We start from the raw sequence: 18630 nt of genomic DNA, 5'->3' as shown, positions 1-18630 counted from the left end.
CTTATGGTCTTAATTGGAGAAGTGGTTTGAGTGAGTATTGGTACCAGGCAAACAGTAGAATTCATGTTTTAAGTTGTTGGCCTGGTGTCAACACGGTTGTGTTGTTGTTCGTGCAGAGGCAATAAAGGAGATAAGACGACAATGTAACCACATATTTTCAATGTGTTTTCTCTTTCGAGGTAAGTACCCTGCAGAGAGCCATAGATGACATTGCTGCCCCTACTCTTCTAGGCAATTTGTTACAGACTTTAACCATTCTTTAAAAAAATCCTTGTGCTTGCTACAATTGGATCTTCTGATCAATTTACATCTGCCATCTAAATTTGATCTTTCCATTAATTCTAAGAACTTCTTAGTAGCTGAACCTATTTTTTAACATGGTCTTAACTTTCTTTCTTTGGAGTAGAGCTCCACAGCATCTTTTGTGTTTCCACAGTAACATGTTCCTCATCCTCAAATCCACCGTGGTAAATCATTTCAGCAGTTCTCCATGGTCTTCACATCTTTCCTGAAGCCTGGTGACTAGAATTCAGCACCTTACTCTGGTTGTGGCCTAAACCACACCATAGTATAACTGATGGCGGACTGAATTGCCAGTACAGTAAATGATTTGAACAATCAGTAAAGTTGTTTTTATTGCTATTAATTCAGAAGAATGCTCTTTTTGGACCGTTTTCCTTTCCTGTTGACCTGTTTATTATTTATTGTAATGCCTGCACTGTTTTTGTGCACTTTATGCAGTCCTGTGTAGGTCTGTAGTTTAGTGTAGCTTTCTCTGTGTTGTTTTTTTACGTAGTTCAGTCTAGTTTTTGTACTGTGTCATGTAACACCATGGATCTGAAAACCATTGTCTCATTTTTACTATGTACTGTACTAGCAATTATGGTCAAAATGACAATAAAAGTGACGACTTGATTTACCTTCTCATACTACCTCCAACAATGTGCCACTCACTCAACTATACTGCAGGATCAGCCTTAATTCACTGTTTGCAATGACGAGTGAAGTTTTGGCCAACGTGTTTCTGACATCAAGCCACATTAACATTTTTTGAGTAACTTAATGTCACAGCCATTATGTAATCAATGTTGTCAGTCTGCTTTCTGCTAGGTGCATCTGGGAAATTAACACCTCTTATACCTACTTTGATATGCAAATTATATTTTTTAAAATTTGAAAGAAATACAAAAATGAGGGGACCAAGCCAGGCAGATCACTGGATTTTCTTCAAGGTGTGAATATTGAAATGTTCCTCTAAGGCTACATCCACACTACGCTGGATACATCCGTAACCAAAGCTTTTTCTCTTTGTTTTTACCCTCCATCCACACTAAAATGGCGTTTTCGTCTTCTGAAACCAGAGCTTTTCAAAAACGCTTTCCAAGGTGGATATTTTTGAAAATGCTGCTCGGGCAGATCAGTGTGGACGGCGTAACTGGAGACTTCTGAAAACGCTGTCAGATGGCAGCGTGCTGTTTCATTGTTTTCTTGAACGTAACCTAACAATTTCAAAACAGACGGCAACGAGACTGAAGCCAGAAGAGTTAGAAATTTACTCACCAAATACTTTGACCCATAACTTACTGAATAAAGAAGTATACTGTACTCACTTGGCCCTGTTTTCTATCCTTGCTCGTATGAAGATGGTTTACTTATTTATGCAAGTACTTCTCTGACAATAGATGTGTAACAGCCTAATGTAACATTGTATGGAAATACAAGACAACACTGACGCAGACATGTTCTATGCATTTAACAAAGTGCTTTATTAATGCAACAGAGTTAGTCAGTTTTTCAATGTTCGTCGTCAGCGGGGTCAATCTATCAGTTGCCGCCGTATGCTCCAGTATTTGTTTTTTTTTTACTTTTAAGTTCCCCTGTGCGAGAGCCAACAGCTGTCCGTCACTTTAAGTTTTTCTAGTCTGTAACTGCACAAATGCGCACTTCTACGGCGAGATTCGACACCAAACATGTCGCTTATTTTCGGTAAATGTGTCCTTCGTGTGCACAGGAGGAGGAGAGTTGCCGAAATCTCTGTTTCAGTGTGGACAGAGATATTTTCAAAAACGCATAGTGTGGATGCATATCGTTTTTACGCGAAACCAGCGTTTTCAAAATTATCCAGTCTAGTGTGGATGTAGCCTAGGTATTCACAGGCATTTGGAAGGAATGCAAGCTCCCATCTGGTACAAAGTTTACTGGTGTTGTGACTTCTCAATGGCATCCTGCACAACATTTACTGGTGATGTGTCATTCATCTTGGTTAAGAATTTGCTCTAACTCCCTTGAAAACTTCAGCTTGGTAAGTATTGTAAAACTCCCATAGGCTTTAGTTTTGGCAGAACTTTTGAAATCCGTGGGTGAACAGAGTTTTGTGTTGATGACATATGATATCACATCTGGAATAACAACCAAAAAGCAACTAAGACTTTACCCAGAAGCATGTCATGTTTCAAAAAAGGCATTTTAACTATGTGTGGACCAATCAACTTTTTTCTCTTTTTAAAAATATTGTGCAGGTTCTTGTTTGTATTATTTAGATTGTCTGTGTTAATTGAATTGTTAATAAATCTAATCCTGCTGTTTTAAACTGTGCATTGATTCAGTGAATCACTATTTTTCACTGGGAATGGCTGGATTAACATATGGGAAGCTTCTGATGGCTGTGAGCCTGTGCTTCCTGGAGTTTAGAAGTACGAGGGAGGATCTCATTGAGGTATGTCGAATCCTGAAAATCTAGATGGAGTAGATATGAAGAGAATGTATCCTTATAGTGGGGAGTCTAGGAGCAGGGGGCACAGCCTCAAGATACAAGGACGTTTGTTTAGAACAGAGATGAGGAATTTCTTTAGCCAGAGAGTGGTGAATAGCAGAGGAAGCAAGTCATTAAGTAGATTTAAAGTGGAGATTGAAAGATTCTTGATTAGTAAAGGTGTCAAAGGTTATAAGGAGAAGGCAGGAAAATAGTATTGAAAGGGATATTACATCAGCCATAATAGAATGGTGGACCAGAATTAACAGGCCGAATGGCCTAGTTCTGTTTCAATGACTTATATTTAGGATTTGGAATATTTATTTAGAGATACAACACGGTTACAGGCCCTTCTGGCCCAATGGGTTTACACAGCCCAATTTCCCCTGAGTCACCATTTAACCTACTAACCTGTATGTCTTTGCAATGAGGGAGGAAACTGGAAAACCCAGAGGAAACCCATGCTATCACGGGGAGAACCTGCAAGTTCCTTTGAAACTGTGACAGGAATTCAACCTGGATCCCTGATGCTGGAACACTGTTGTGCTGACAACTATGCTAATGTTATGCCCCATTCATTGAGTGACTTACTGTAACAAGCTTTCATAATGGATTTACAGGGATTAGTTTGTACCTAAGTTGTTTCTGATTTAAGTATTACAGTATTATTGGTTTTTGAGCCATATAGGGAATCTGCGATGTTCAGCTTGTCCTGGATAACCAGATGTAGGAACTGTTGCCAACTGGATGTCTTGAGGTCTTGAATTTTAGATGAATAGTTGCTATTATGACTGCAGTGCAACATAGGGCTAAGTGTTTTGTAAATGGCATGTTTCAGAAGGTTTTTTGCATCTCAGCTCAAATTCCTACAGGCAGATGGAATGGGTGACCATTGGGAAGGCAAGCGTAGGCAGATGGCACAGAACTCCCATGAGTACATCATGCTTTTGTACCAGTATTCATCTCCTACACTGGATCAAGTGATGTTTCTTCATATTAAGTAGCTGCAGTTTAATTTAAATTTTTTAACTTAATTTTAGTTTAGAAATACAGGCCCAATAAGCCCATGCACCCATGTAACCAAATAACCTACTAACGTGAGTCCTGACGAAGGTACCATTTTGTGTGTGTTGTTGTTTGAACCTATTAACCTGTGTGTTTTTGGAGTGTTGAGAGGAAACTGGAGCACCCAAAGGAAACCCAGGCAGTCCTCAGAAAAATGTACATACTCCTTACAGACAACGGCATGAATTGAACCTGGGTCGCTGACTCTAGTAGCGTTCCTTATGCTGACTGCTACACTACCATGTTGCCTGTAAATGGAAAATTAATAAGGAGCAGTAGGTAATTTCAACTGCTTCACTATAAACTCGATAGCAGCAGATCAAAGAATATATATAATTCAGGATTCTTAACATAGTTTTGATAACTTTTAATACATCTGAATGCATTGAGAGGGGCAAGTATTCAGATTCATTTATTTATCAGGTACATTGGAACAAGCATATAGGTACTGTACATTGAAGAAAACATGTACATCAAAGCATACAGTGAAATGCATCATTTGTGTTGAACAACCAACACAATCTAAAGATTTGCTGGGGCAGACTGCAAGTGTTACCACACGTTCTGGATCCAGCCTAGCATACCCACTGTGTTCAGCAGCAAAACAACAGCAGCAGAATAAGCCAGTCCACTCTCCCGTTCATCCACGCACCTACACACTCACATGGACAGACTGTCTCTGGGCCATCAACCTCCAGTGGATTTGCGGATTTAGAAGACAGTGGACCTATGTCTGGACTAAGTACTGGAATTAGTTTTGGGGACATGTGAAAAATATGATAGAGGGATGTTCATATTTTACTTTATTTATGGAGAAGGAGAAAAATAGACCTGGAGTAAAATTTAAAATTGGGATAAATTAATAAGGGAGATAAGGCAGTGGAGCTTTATGATTGCCAATGGCATCATGTTTAGTATTAAAAGCAACATACACAAAATGCTGGAGAAACTCGGCAGGTCAGATAGTGTCAGTGGAAGTGAATAAACAGCTGAGGTTTTGGACCGAGAATATGTTAATCAGAATCAGGTTTATTATCACTGGCATGTGTCGTGAAATTTGTTAACTTAGCAGCTGCATCTCAATGCAATACATACTATAGAAGAAGGGGGATAAGTAAACCAATTACAGTATACATATATTTAATGGATTAAAATCGTGCAAAAAACACGAATAATATATATTTAAAAAGTGAGGTAGTGTTCACAGGCTCAATATCCATTTAGGAATCATTTGGCAGAGGGGAAGAAGCTGTTCCTGAATCGCTGAGTGTGTGCCTTCAGGCTTCTGTACCTCCTACCTGATGGTAACAGTGAGAAAAGGGCATGCCCTGGGTGCTGGAGCTTCTTAATAATGGATGCTGCCTTCCCGAGACACCGCTGCTTGAAGATGTCCTGGGTATTTTGCAGGCTAGTACCCAAGATGAAGTCGACTAAATTTACAACCCTCTGGAGCTTCTTTCAGTCCTGTGCAGTAGCCCCCCACTACCAGACAGTGATGCAGTCTGTCAGAATGCTCTTCACGGTACATCTTCCGAAGTTTTTGAGTGTATTTGTTGACATACCAAATCTCTTCTAATGAAGTATAGTCGTTGCCTTGCCTTCTTTATGACTGTATCGTCATGATGCAACCAGGTTGGTTCCTCAGAGATCTTGACACTCAGGAACTTGAAGCTGTTAACTCTCTCCACTTCTGATCCCTCTATGAGGTTTGGAATGTGTTCCTTTGTCTTACCCTTCCTGAAGTCCACAATCAACTCTTTCGTCTTACTGACATTGAGTGCAAGGTTGTTGCTGCAACACCACTCCACTAGTTGGCATATCTCACTTCTGTATGCCCTCTTGTCTCCATCTGATTCTACCAATAATGATTGTATCATCAGCAAATTTATAGATGGTGTTTCAACTATGCCTAGCCACACAGTCATGGTGGAGTCACACAGAGATAGTAGAGCAGTGGGCTGAGCACACACCCCTGAGGTGCACCATGTTGATTGTCAGCGAGGAGGTGATATTATCACCATCCGTACAGATTGTGATCTTCTGGTTAGGAAGTTGAGGATCCAATTGCAGTGGAAGGTACAGAGGCCCAGGTTCTGTAACTTATCAATCAGGGTTATGGAAATGATGGTGTTAAATGCTGAGCTATAGTTGAACAGCATCGTGACATAGGTGTTTGTATTGTCCAGGTGGGCTAAGGCTGTGTGAAGAGCCATTGAGATTGCATCTGCCATTGACCTATTGTGGTGATAGGGAAATTGCAGTGGGTCCAGATCCTTGCTGAGGCAGTTCAGTCTAGTCATGACCAACTTCTCAAAGCATTTCATCACTGTAGATTTAGTATTACATGCTCTGCATTAAGATCCTAGAACTTTGATAGGTTATCTGAATGGAGGATGGGGAACAGGATAGGTGGGCTGTGTTCATATTAGATTCATTGTAATTATGTTCATGCCCTTGCTGAAACAGGAAGTGTAAACAAAGTAACTTTATTGATGGAAAGTACAGGCAGTCCCGGGGTTACATACGAGTTCTGTTCCTGAGTCTGTCTTTAAGTTGGATTTGTACGTAAGTCAGAACAAGTACATCTGGTATTAGTTAGCGTCAGTTAGTCAAACATTTGTCTTCGTATATGCATATAAAACACTTAAGAAATGTATGTATTCCAATAATTAAACCACTGTGTTGCTTAGTAATAATTGTAGCTTTCATCGGGGTAGGGCCTTTCACATGCTCCATTATTCTCACTTTATCCGATCGTTGACCAACTGTAGCCTAACGCTTTCCAATGACCGATGGTGTTTCACCTCTTTCCAAACCCATTGTTATTTCCACTTTATTTTCAATCGCGATCGCTTCCCATCAATGGAACAGAAACACTGTGGGCGGCGGGTTCCAAGCTCCGCTGGGTCCTAAGGACCACTGCACCATGTAAACGGAACAGAAACACTGCTGGTCCCGTCCTCCGCTGGGTCCTAAGGAAAACTGCACTGAGACAGGCTAAATGGGACAAGTGGGGGCTGTGCTGGGTTTGGGTATTTGATCCTCCACAATACTCCGCGTGGGAATTTAAACTGGAGGTAGCAGTGTTTATTTTACGAGCTCGAGTTGCGAGCTTGACATCAACCCGACACGGATGATATGGGAGTCACAGGAATGACATCAACCTGGCATGGGAGCGGTTTGTCACTAAATTGAACTCGAGAACCTCCGTTCTCCAGCTCGGTGCTGATCTCACTGCGCCACCAACCGACCGGAACGGTGGGGTGGGGGGGGGGGTGGGGTCGGGGTGAATCTTACTAAGGAAAATTTAAGCTAAATACAAAGTTAAACACTTAACACAGTGTCAATGGCAACGACTTAAAATGGCGGATGGCGTTGCAATCTGACTTAAAATGGTGGATGGCATTCTCCTTCCACGGTTCATAAGTACAAGTTGTCGGTAAGTTGGACGTTCGTAACTCGGAGACTACCTGTACTGGCTATAAGGATTGCAATTCTAGCATTTTGTTGATTTTGATGAAAGAACTTTCAAGTTCTGTTTTGACCAGGAGATCTCATTTGAATATTCTGTAAAGATGTAACAGGAAGGTTTGAGGCTCATGGGAGAAATTAGCAAATATATTATTGGTGCTCTAACAATTACTGCTCTGTTCATTTCAGCCATTTTTTGCATTTGAAAATAAAGAAACATTCTATGAAGATGGCTGGAAAGTTTATGACCCAATTGAAGAATTTAAGAGATTGGTAAGTTGCTTTTAGAGCCTGCTTGGGTTCAAAGTACATAAGCTGTTTAATGTTGAATTTGCATTGTACTTTTAACAAACAAACACCATTTCAAATGTCATGTTTATAAACCCTTTTAATTTCTCTTTAAATGAGCCAGTGCTTTCTCTCATCACATCCTGATATGGGCCCCCTTCCACTCCCACAATGACCTCATACTTGAGTGCTTTTAATACATACATACATTAACCAGCAATCAACTGATCAAGGGTTATTGGGCCTCATTCTGTTTTGTTAAAAGGCTTTCACTACCTCTGGATCCTCTTCAAAACAGAAACCACTTTTGCTATATTTCTCAGTTCCAATTTTTCCCTTCAATCCAGTCTTGCTTTCTACGCCGTGTAGGGTTTATGGATTTCCTTATTACTGAGTCCAAGTTTATCCAGTCAGCTGTTGTCCATTCCCTCGCATGTCTTACCTGCCGTTCTGCTGCATTCTATTTTCATTTGTTTTTGTTTTAATGCCTTCTCAAATACCATTATTTGCTTCCTTTTGCTTCCATTTGTTCATACATCAGAATCAGATTTATTAACACTGACATGATGAAATTTGTTGTTTTGTGGCATTTGTTGTTTTATTAATGTATGTGTATATATGCGATGAGACCACACTCAAGTTGGAGGAACACCTTATATTCCATCTGGGTATCCTCCAACCTGATGGAATGAACATCAATGCCTCGGACTTCTGGTAATGCCCCACTCTCTTCACCTTTCCTCATCCCCTTTTCCCTCTCTCACCTTATCTCCTTGCCTACCCATTGCCTCCCTCTGGTGCTCTTCCTCCGTTTTCTTTCTCCCATGGCCTTCTGCCCTCTCCTAATAGAATCCCCCTTCTCCAGCCCTATATCTCTTTCACCAATCAACTTCCAAGATCTTTACTTAATCCCTCCCCCTCCCAGTTTCACCCATCAACTTGTGTTTCTCTCTTCCTCTCCCTCCATCTTTTATATCTATTCCTCATCCTTTCATTTCCTAGTTCTCCTGACGGGCCTCGGCCGGAAACATCAACTGTACTTTTTTCCCATAGATGCTGCCTGGCCTGCTGAGTTCCTCCACCATTTTGTGTGTGTTGTTTGGGTTTTCAGCATCTGCAGATTTTCTCTTGTGCCTGTTTCTCTTGCCTCTCAACATTTAAATTGGTCGGGCTTCTGCATCTGGCGCATCACCATCATGAAACTCAAAAGGAATATTCTCTGTAACCTTGGCCAAAATATGCAATCCTCAATTGCCCGACATCCTTTGTGGTTGCCCATACCATCGTGATCTCTTGCCCATCTACCGAGAGCCCAAATATTTCCGATAATGCTGTCTTGCCACTGTACCCGTACCTCTGTGGAATGCTTGGCTCCCTTCTTTACCTCAACAACAGTGATTTCTAAATGTAGATCAAGTTTACATTTGTGGTAAAATTATTTCATTCTTATCTGATATTTATTTTTGAACTACAAATTACTTAATTATTGAGAATGGTTCCATCTCATCACTGGTGGATGTTTAGGACTCAAATTTCTCATTTTCTCATACTTTCTTAGAACTAGAAGGAGCCCTTATTGGGTTTGTGCTAGTTCTGGAAGCAATTCCATTTGCTGACTTTCATGTAACTATTTTCTGTTGTGTACCAATTAGCATCTGCTTAAGCCTTCTATAAACAATCTATACTGGGATAATTCACAGAAGCTAATTAACCTAACAGCCAGCATGTCTTTGGCATATGGGAGGAAACCAGTGTACCCAAGGAAGAACCTTGTATGGTCCTTGGGACAACGTACAAATTTCTTACAGAGATAGAACCAGTCACACTATCGCAGCCAGACTGCTGGAGCTGTGAGTCAGATACACCACCTGCAGCACTTGGTATAGGCTGAGTTGGACTGATTGCAAATCTTGTTCTATTTCTTAACCAGTTGCATTCATCTTAATAACCTGAGTCTCAGTTCTTCTTCCATTGTACCCTCATCTGTGAGTTTGTCACCTTTGGGTTTTATTTTTGTAGTGGTCTCCTTGCCATCCTCTTACCTTAAGATTTATCTTGTCAATTACTTTGTGCCTTGTTTTCAATCTCCTTTGTGTCTCACTTACTTTTTGTTGACGTGTAACGGCTCCAGGTTGTGTAATTTAAAATTCTCATTCACACTAGTCTTTATGGTCTGGCCCTTCCTTGTGTTTGTGAGACCTGCTTACATTATTCTACACCAAAACTTCTGTTTCCTACTCTATTCCATTTCCCCCCACAGTTGTTGGCCTTGGGTCCGTCCACCTACTTGAACCTTGTATTTTTGAAACCATTCAATTCCATCTGCCACAAAACAAGAAATTTCATGACATGTGTTAGTGATGATAAACCTGATTCTGAATTCTGAACACAAGAGGTTCTGCAGATGCAACACACAAAATGTTGAGAAATTCCCCTATGGAGGGCTGAGACCTTCTTGAGAAATGGAAGGCCAGAGGGAGGAAGTCTTCTCTTTTTACTTCTCAAGGCCCCCTTCTTAAAACCCCACCCAGCTACAGTATGCAGATTTCTTTCTTTTTGGATAATTCCATTGTTGTGACACTATGGACTTATTTACATATTATTGTATAAAATCAGTTGTTGTTAATTAATTTTTATTTCAGCTCTAATTTGTCGGGAATGCTTATAGCAGCTTGCAGTTAGGGCAAAGTGCTATTTCAGTGTTTTTGCACAAGGCTGAACAGAACTAACCTTATAGTTCTTAAGCTATCTTCATTGCGTTCGTTAATTCAAATAGTTGAGGTAATATGATTAACACAGGCTCTCAAGAATGGGTTTCATTGTATTGAATTATGGTAAATCAATCGCTAGAACTAGTAGGATAAAAATTAAGATTGCTGTTCTAATTTAAAAAGAAATAAGATTCTAATCAATTGTTCTGATCTTTTAATGTAATGATTAACCCTTGAAAATATGGTGATCAGTTATTTAAGAGCATGCCATTTATTAGCCTTGTCTTACTAATATTACTAATATTGTTTGATGAATGAAGCAAATGGTTAATCAAACAAAAAGCAAAAAGAGACTGCAAGAGCTAGATATCCGAAATAAAAACATTGAAATTAGTTTTACAACTCTAGGGTGATGAAAGGTAACCAACTTGAAATATTAACCCTGAGTCCTGATGAAGGGTTTTGGCCTGAAACATTGACTTTTTATTCCTCTCCATAGATGATGCCTGACCTGCTGAGTTCCTCCAACATTTTGTGTGTGTGGCCTTATTTTTCCCTGTCTTTTTACTGCGTGACCTAAATATTTCCAGAATTTTCTAATTTTTAAAATAATTAAATTAGTTTTCATTAGGTTGCCTGATATCTTACTCAATGCGTCATTCTTAGGAAGTTGTGGCTTGTATGGGGATTATTTTTAGACTTAACTGAGAGATGGTAGATGAACTGGGGACGGTTAGTTTTAATTCTTATGTCTTAGAAATATTGTGGTAAGAAATATTATTTGTATTGAAGTTAATGCCTTTTCATCTTTTAAATGCTCTAGAAATGCGTAATTACTAACTTTTAGACGTGCAAATTCTGGTCCTTTAGCATTCTCATGTGGCTAGCTGAAGTAACTACATCTAAATAGAAAGGGTGGGTGTTGGTCAAGGAGAGAATTCATTTTGTTTGAAGTTCTGCCCCATTCTGTAGAAGGAAATATTAGCTGGGGGAGAATTGTGAACTTTTTCTCTTAAACATATTTAGTGCTCAGTCATTAGAATTGAAACAGCTGTTTTAATTCCTCATAAATTTAAGCAGTTTTCCTATAAAGATCTTTTTATATACAAGATGGTGAATACTTTGGAGAAGGCAGGGTGAAAATACTGTAGCAATGTGCTACACACAGCGCTGAAATAACGACACGCAGTCGGTAAGTCGTTTCGAGACTAGTTTATTCAAACTTCGTGGCGCTGGCATTTAATCCCTAGCGCCCGCCCTCTTCGGGCGGAAATTATGTCAGAGGTGCATTACCAAAGTCTCTCCCCGCGGGCTGGCCATTTGTGAGTCGGTTCGCCTGTGCAGAAAGTGGGTCGCCACATAATCCCCCCCCCCCCAGAACTGGCGATACACCCCCCAATGTCCACAGTCTGGATCAGCCTCTGTTTGAGAGGTCTGCCTCTGCGCTGCGGTGCCTGAACCTCGACCGGCTGCACCAAGTCCACATGGGCTGGTTTGAGTTGGTCCACCGTGAAAACCTCCTCTTTCCCCCCAATGGCCAGAACGTATGTGGACCCATTGTTGTTGATCACCTCGAATGGCCCCTCGTATGGCCGCTGTAGCGGTGTCCGCCCCTTCGTACAAGCATAAACTTACAGTTCTGCAGGTCTTTGGGTACATGGGTTGGAGTCCGTCTGTGCTGTGAAGTTGGTATGGGGGCCAGGTTGCCGAGCCTTTCGCGTAGCCTGTTCAGGACTGCTGTGGGTTCTTCCTCTTGCCCCCTTGGGGCTGGTATGAACTCTTCTGGGACAGCCAGGGGCTGTGCACCAACTTGGCCGACGAGGCGTGCAGATCCTCTTTGGGCGCTGTGCGAATTCCAAGCAGGACCCAGGTAAGCTCGTCCACCCAGTTAGGTCCTCTCAGGCGGGCCATGAGAGCCGACTTCAAGTGACGGTGGAAGCGTTCCACTAGTCCGTTCGACTGTAGGTGGAAGGCAGTAGTGTGGTGTAGCTGTGTTCCCAACAGGCTGGCCACAAATGACCACAGTCTGGAGGTGAACTGGGCGCCTCTGTTGGAGGTAATGTGGGCCGGTACCCCGAAGCGTGCTGCTCAGGTTGTGATCAGTGCTCGGGCGCAGGAATTGACAGATGTGTCGGTGAACGGGACCGCCTCTGGCCACCTCATGAACCGGTTTACCACAGGAGGTACTGCGCTTCTCAGGACACTGGTAGGGGGCCCACGATATCACCATGAATGTGGTCGAACCTCTGGTGGGTGGGTTTGAACTGCTGGTGGGGTTTTAATGTGCTGTTGCACCTTGGCTGTTTGACACTGTGTGCATGTTCTGGCCCATTCACTGACCTGCTTGCGAAGTCCGTGCCATGCGAACTTGCTGGAGACCAGCCGGACGGTTGTCCTGATAGATGGGTGCGTCAAACCGTGTATGGAGTCAAAAACTCGCCGCCTCCAGGCTGCCGGGACGATGGGGACGATGGCCGGTAGCCATGTCACACAGGAGGGTCCTGTCACCTGGGCCTACGAGAAAGTCTTGCAGCTGCAAACCCGAGACTGCGGTCCTGTATGTGCGGCACGGGGTAGCAGTCTGGAGTTGTAGCCTCGATCAGTCTGCGGTAGTTGCTGCATGGTCTCCAACCCCAGCTGCTTTGGGCGCCATGTGCAGGGGGGAGGCCCATGGGCTGTCGGACCTCCGTACGATCCCCAATTCCTCCATCCTCTTGAACTCCTCCTTCGCCAGGTGGAGCTTTTCCAGGGGGAGCCTTCGTGTGTGAGCGTGGAGGGGTGGTACCTGGGTCGGGATGTGGTGCTGTACCCCGTGTCTGGGCATGGCTGCCGTGAACTGCGGTGCCAGAATCGATGGAAAGTCTGCCAGGATTCTGGTGAATTCGTTGTCCGACAGTGTGATGGAGTCCAGGTGTGGGGCCAGCAACTTGGCTTCACCCAGGGAGAATGTCTGTAAAGTCTCGGCATGTACCAGTCTTTTCCCTTGCAAGTCAACCAGCAGGCTGTGAACTCACAAGTCCACCCCCAGGACTGATTGGGCCACGGTGGCTAGTGTGAAGTCCCACGTGAACCGGCTGACGCCTAACTGCAGCTGCACTGTGCGGGTGCCGTAGGTCCGTATCGTGCTGCCGTTTGTGGCCCTCAGGGTGGGTCCTGGCTTCCTGTTGCGGGTGTCGTACCCCATCAGGGGCAAGATGCTGATCTCTGCTCCGGTGTCGACCAAGAAGCGGCATCCCGACTGTTTGTCCCAGACGTACAAGAGGCTGTCCTGGTGGCCAGCCGCCATAGTCATTAGTGGCAGCTGGTTCTGGCCCTGGCCCTTGCAGGGGCCGACAACGACGGGCTTTTGTGCCCCACCACTGGTGGTAGAAGCACCACTGTTCGCTGGCCTCCTCACTTCTGCCTCTGTGTTGTGTGCGCCCCCCTGCTGGGCCTAGTCTGGTCCGCTGTTGGGCGCGTGGCCTGGTAACCTGACCGACAGACGCCACGCTCTCCCTCTTGGCTTTCCACAGCACGTCTGCCCGGGCCGCCACCTTCTGTAGGTCGCTGAAATCTGCGTCGGCCAGCAGCAGATGTATGTCCTTGGGCAGTTGCCCTAGGAACGCTTGCTCGAACATGAGGCAGGGCTTGTGTCCGTCAGCCAGGGACAGCATCTCGTTCATCAATGCTGACGGCAGTCTGTGTCCCACACCGTCCAGGTGAAGCAGGCGGGCACCTCGCTCACGCCGTGAGAGGCCAAAGGTCTCAATGAGCAGCGCCTTGAATGCTTCATATTTGCCTTCTTCCGGAGGCGACTGTATGAAATCTGCAACCTGGGCGGCTGTCTCCTGGTCAAGGGCTCTCACCACGTGGTAGTAACGCGTGGAATCAGAAGATATCTGCCGAATCTGGAACTGGGCTTCTGCTTGGCTAAACCACATGCATGGTCGCAGCGTCTAGAATGTCGGCAGTTTTAGCAAAACTGTGTGAACAGATGAAGAGACGGTCATCTTTGGTCCAAATCCTGTTTGGACCGTCGAGGTCACCAATGTAGCGATGTGCTACACACAGCGCTGAAATAACGACACGCAGTCGGTAAGTCGTTTCGAGACTAGTTTATTCAGACTTCGCGGCGCTGGCATTTAATCCCTAGCGCCCGCCCTCTCCGGGTGGAAATGACATCAGAACTGCATTACCAAAGTCTCTCCCCGCGCGCTGGCTATTTGTGAGCCGGTTCGCCTGCGCAGAAAGTGGGTCGCCACAATACTATCTTTATTCAGCCCCTTTTAGTAAGTTGGCTTTTTTTATTTCCAAGTAATTTACTTGATTTATAATTTAGTCTACCTGGTACTCATTGTTTATTAGTGTTAGAAATTCATTGAAATTTCACATGCAAATAGAGGTTTGTGGTTTTATAAGAGCAGTGGGAATGAAGTCAGGGATAACTATTTGATGTGAGCAGGGTCTTAATTGTTATAAATTTGGCTTTATTTATAATTTTATTATTGGCAATTAAATCTGATGTAGAGATTAGCAGATGGTAACATTAGGATATAGTACGATGTTAAGAAGGCTACCTCGTATGGTAGGTGGTGTAACATATTGAAATGTAGATTCAAGCATATGTTATTTCACTTTTAACTAGTTATCAAAAATAAGTTTACTTTCAAGTTTTAAGGAGTACTGGTTTCACTTCTATGATTGTCTGTACTATGTTGTGATGTTCCTCCAGGGCATACCTGATGAAAAGCGAAAATGGAGAGTCACTACCATAAATCAAAATTATGAGCTATGTGAAACTTATCCACCTATCTTAGTAGTTCCAGTCTGCGCTAGCGATGATGATCTGCGAAAAGTAGCAGCTTTCAGATCCAAGGGTCGATTACCGGTATGTATGGTAAAGTTTCTGTTGATAATTGCCCATTCATAGCATCATGCAATTCGGAAACAGGCTATTCAGCACGTCACTTACGCACTGACTATTGGGCACCTGTCTGCATTAATCACAACTTTCATCACCTGGCCCATAGTGTTTGCTGTCCGTGAGATTCAAGTGCTCATCTAGGTACATCTTAAATGTTAGCAACTCTGCTTCTACCATTCCCTCCAGTAATGCATTCCAGGTCAATTGCTGATCTCTCTTAACACTCTTATCCCCTACCCTAACTGTACTCTGGGTTACCCAAGAAAAGGAAGACTATAGTTTGTAAAATCTAATTAAAATTAAATTTGCCTTAGGTAATGGATGTTGTTTTGAAAATTATATTTTATTTTATTTTTTCCAACCTAACCACATTTGATAAAATTCAAATGAGTTGCAGACAAGTATTTTGTTGTGTTCACTTGGAGATTCCTATGCAAAGATCTTTGAAGTTAGAGGGATATATTGAGTATGTTGCAAAGCTTTTGGGATCTTGGGGTTTATAAATAGAATGCAAAAGCAGAGAGCTATGCTAAAATTTTAAAAAATCCTTGTTAGGACAAAGCTAGATTGAGCCCAGATCTGATCACAATAATTTAGTTAAGCATGATGTAATGCTCCACAAGATGTCAAAGGGTTGAGGGATGTTAGTCACAATGGTTGGTTGTTGAATCTAATGTTGTTTTCTTTGGTGTGATGTATATTGGATTTAGATAATGTGTACAAAAGTATTTCCATCAGCAGAAGAGAAGAAGACGGAATTAAGGTTTTGGACAAGGAATACAGGAAGGATAGAGTTAGCACATCACATAGGGAAAATCTTCTTTAGACATAATTAACAAGCTAGAACTCATAGAGTGAAGGTGGAAATGATCACTGATTTCAGAAGGAAATTGGATTGGCATTCAAGGGAAACAAATAGTATCAGGGGTGTGAGAATAAAGCCTGAGAACAGACTGATTGTTTAGAAGAACGCAGGTATGCATTTGATGGGTTGAATTGATTTTTCTATGTCATAATAATGACGATCTGTTCTAAAGTATACTAATTTCAGTATACTAAATGGCTACCAGGCTTTCCCGTCAGAAGTGTATCACTGTTTTGTTGTGAGTTTGTCATGATTGTAATTGAGTCCATAAAGATTACTGTAAATCAAGACTTCCCAACCTAGATGCCATGCACCCCTTGCATAATGCTATTGGTCCACAGCATAAAAAGGGTTGGGAGCCCCTACTGTAATAAGTCTTTGTTACCTAGCCATTTCTTCTAGTTTCTGTGCCAAATAAAGTTTAAAATGCTGTATTACACATTTCCTATTAAATCTAATAAAAGGTACCTTGTGTTTTCTAAGACAGTCTCTGTACTTCACTGTTTGGGTTTAATAGTACAGGTCCACAAGCCCTTATCTGAAATCCTTGGGGCCAGTTGCACTTCAGAATTCAAAATTTTTCAGATTTTGGAATCCCTCCTTAATTGGTTCTGGAACCCCCCGCGGATACCAAAAAGCACGTATGCTTAAGTCCCTTATTTAACCTGTCTCAATGCGGGTGGGCTTTAGAACCCTGCAGAGCACCAGACCTACGTACATCCTCCTGTATGCTTTAAATCATCTCTTGTTTACTTATAATACCGAATACAATGTAGATGTTATGTAAATAGTTGTTATACTGTATTGTTTAGGGAATAATGACAAAATTTTTTTTTATTTCCAACAAAAACATTCAATAAAACATAAAAATATACAGCTTCAAATGAACTGAATCAAACACATGGTAAATGACTTATTGGAATAAATGTAGAATGTCACTATAAGACCTCAGCACCTTGTCTTTCTCTTTCTTTAAATCATATACGCTGGTAGTTCCAACACCATATTCTTCAGAAAGATGCCACACAGACACACCACAATCAAGCTTCTGCAATAACTCCATTTTCTGTGTTATTGATAATGATAGATGCTTCCTTCTCTTCTTCTCATTGTTACCTATGGGGGTATCTGCAGCTCTTTTTGACATTTTCACAGTGAAATTAAACACAAAGTCAACAGTGAACACAAAATATCAGCAAACAGCAAGTGCACGTTTAACCAGTATGAGCACTGAGCCACAACTGACGTCTGGCGGCCTCTGCTAGTGCTGCCACGTCACACCTGAGTGACGTCAGCTGTTGGCGAAAAAATCTTTGGTTTTCGGAGCTTTTTGGATTTCAGAATTTTGGATAAGGGATTGTGGATCTGTATTCACACAAGATTTGATTCCAGTTTCTTTTCATTCAATTTTTAAAACATGCTTATTAATTATCCTGCCATTATTGAAGATTTTAAAGAGACATTGTGATGAATATTCACTATGCAAGATGCAGAAAAATTACATTTTTGCTTTTTAAATTCAAGTTGGATTTTGTGGTAAAATTCATTATCCCTGTCAAATTAAGGAACTGTTTTGAGAGGTTCCTTTACTGTTGAAAGATGTTAGAAGACATTATTTTACACTCAGGAAGGGAAGGGAATACAACTTCGGTAGTATTCACAGTGAATGAAGGAATATGTTACTTTTACTGTGGAAAACAATTGACTTTAAGCTGTGATCATTATTGTACATCATCAGGATTTGGTGATAGGCTTGGTCTAACGTCTGTTATGTGAGCCTGCTCATAGTTGATAATGTAGAGTCACTGTATATTAAAGAGTAACAATATGAAAAACAGATTTTTTTCAAATTTTTCTATAGATCAGATTTAATCTAAGCAATCCATATGTCATGTAATTTTCTATTTTATTTTACACCTCTTGGTTATAGATTGATATATCTATATTGTTATATATCTGTTTTATAGGTTAACAGTTCTTTAGAAATGTCATAGTATTAGGCATGTACAGTATAATCCATGCAATCTACAGAGTTTACTCAAAAGAATAAAATTAATAACATGAGGGGCTTATTCATTTTTAAGTTGCAAGTTCTATTGATCATTCCATTTTCATCTATGTAGTACCAACATGAAAGTAAATTATTTGAGGATAATACAGCACAGGAATAAGCCCTTTAGCCACAATTTTGATAAACACAACCATACTTACTACCTGTTACGCTCCTGGCATTTAGGGCAGCGATGAAGGTCCTTCATTTCAGGGCTTCTTTCATTGTGTTAGTAGCTTCCTCTTGGTTTTCACTGCTGTCGGCCATACAAGACCCAGATGGAGACTCAGGAATACCATTGCACATAGATATAGGATTCTTCATTGCTGTTTCTATAACAGTTTAGTGCCCTGTTCTTGCATCATTAAGATGATTTTGAGTCACCAGAGCAAGAATCATATTTTGCTTTATATACATATAAAACTGAAATGTCTCTGCAGTAATTTACTTGGATTGGAAAAGCCTTTTATAATAAGTAATTCACTTCATGTTCCCAAGAAACACACACAAAATGCTGGTGGAACA

General features: G+C 41.8%; 1 protein-coding gene across 2 annotated transcripts in view; it reads left to right on the top strand.

The window, feature by feature from the left end:
* The window catches only part of mtm1 (myotubularin 1), a 122603-nt gene that overhangs the window by 79567 nt on the left and 24406 nt on the right, over positions 1 to 18630 (top strand). For both annotated transcript variants that reach the window (XM_059976735.1, XM_059976736.1), the window contains exons 7-8: positions 7478 to 7561; positions 14999 to 15154. In XM_059976735.1, coding sequence (XP_059832718.1) covers positions 7478 to 7561; positions 14999 to 15154 — 240 coding nt within the window. The remainder of the gene's footprint in view (positions 1 to 7477; positions 7562 to 14998; positions 15155 to 18630) is intronic.

The sequence above is a fragment of the Hypanus sabinus genome, chromosome 8 (assembly GCF_030144855.1).
Source record: "Hypanus sabinus isolate sHypSab1 chromosome 8, sHypSab1.hap1, whole genome shotgun sequence".
NCBI classification, from domain to species: Eukaryota; Metazoa; Chordata; class Chondrichthyes; order Myliobatiformes; family Dasyatidae; genus Hypanus; species Hypanus sabinus.
Note: the sequence above shows the minus strand (reverse complement) of the source record. Positions and strands in the feature narration are given on the sequence as shown.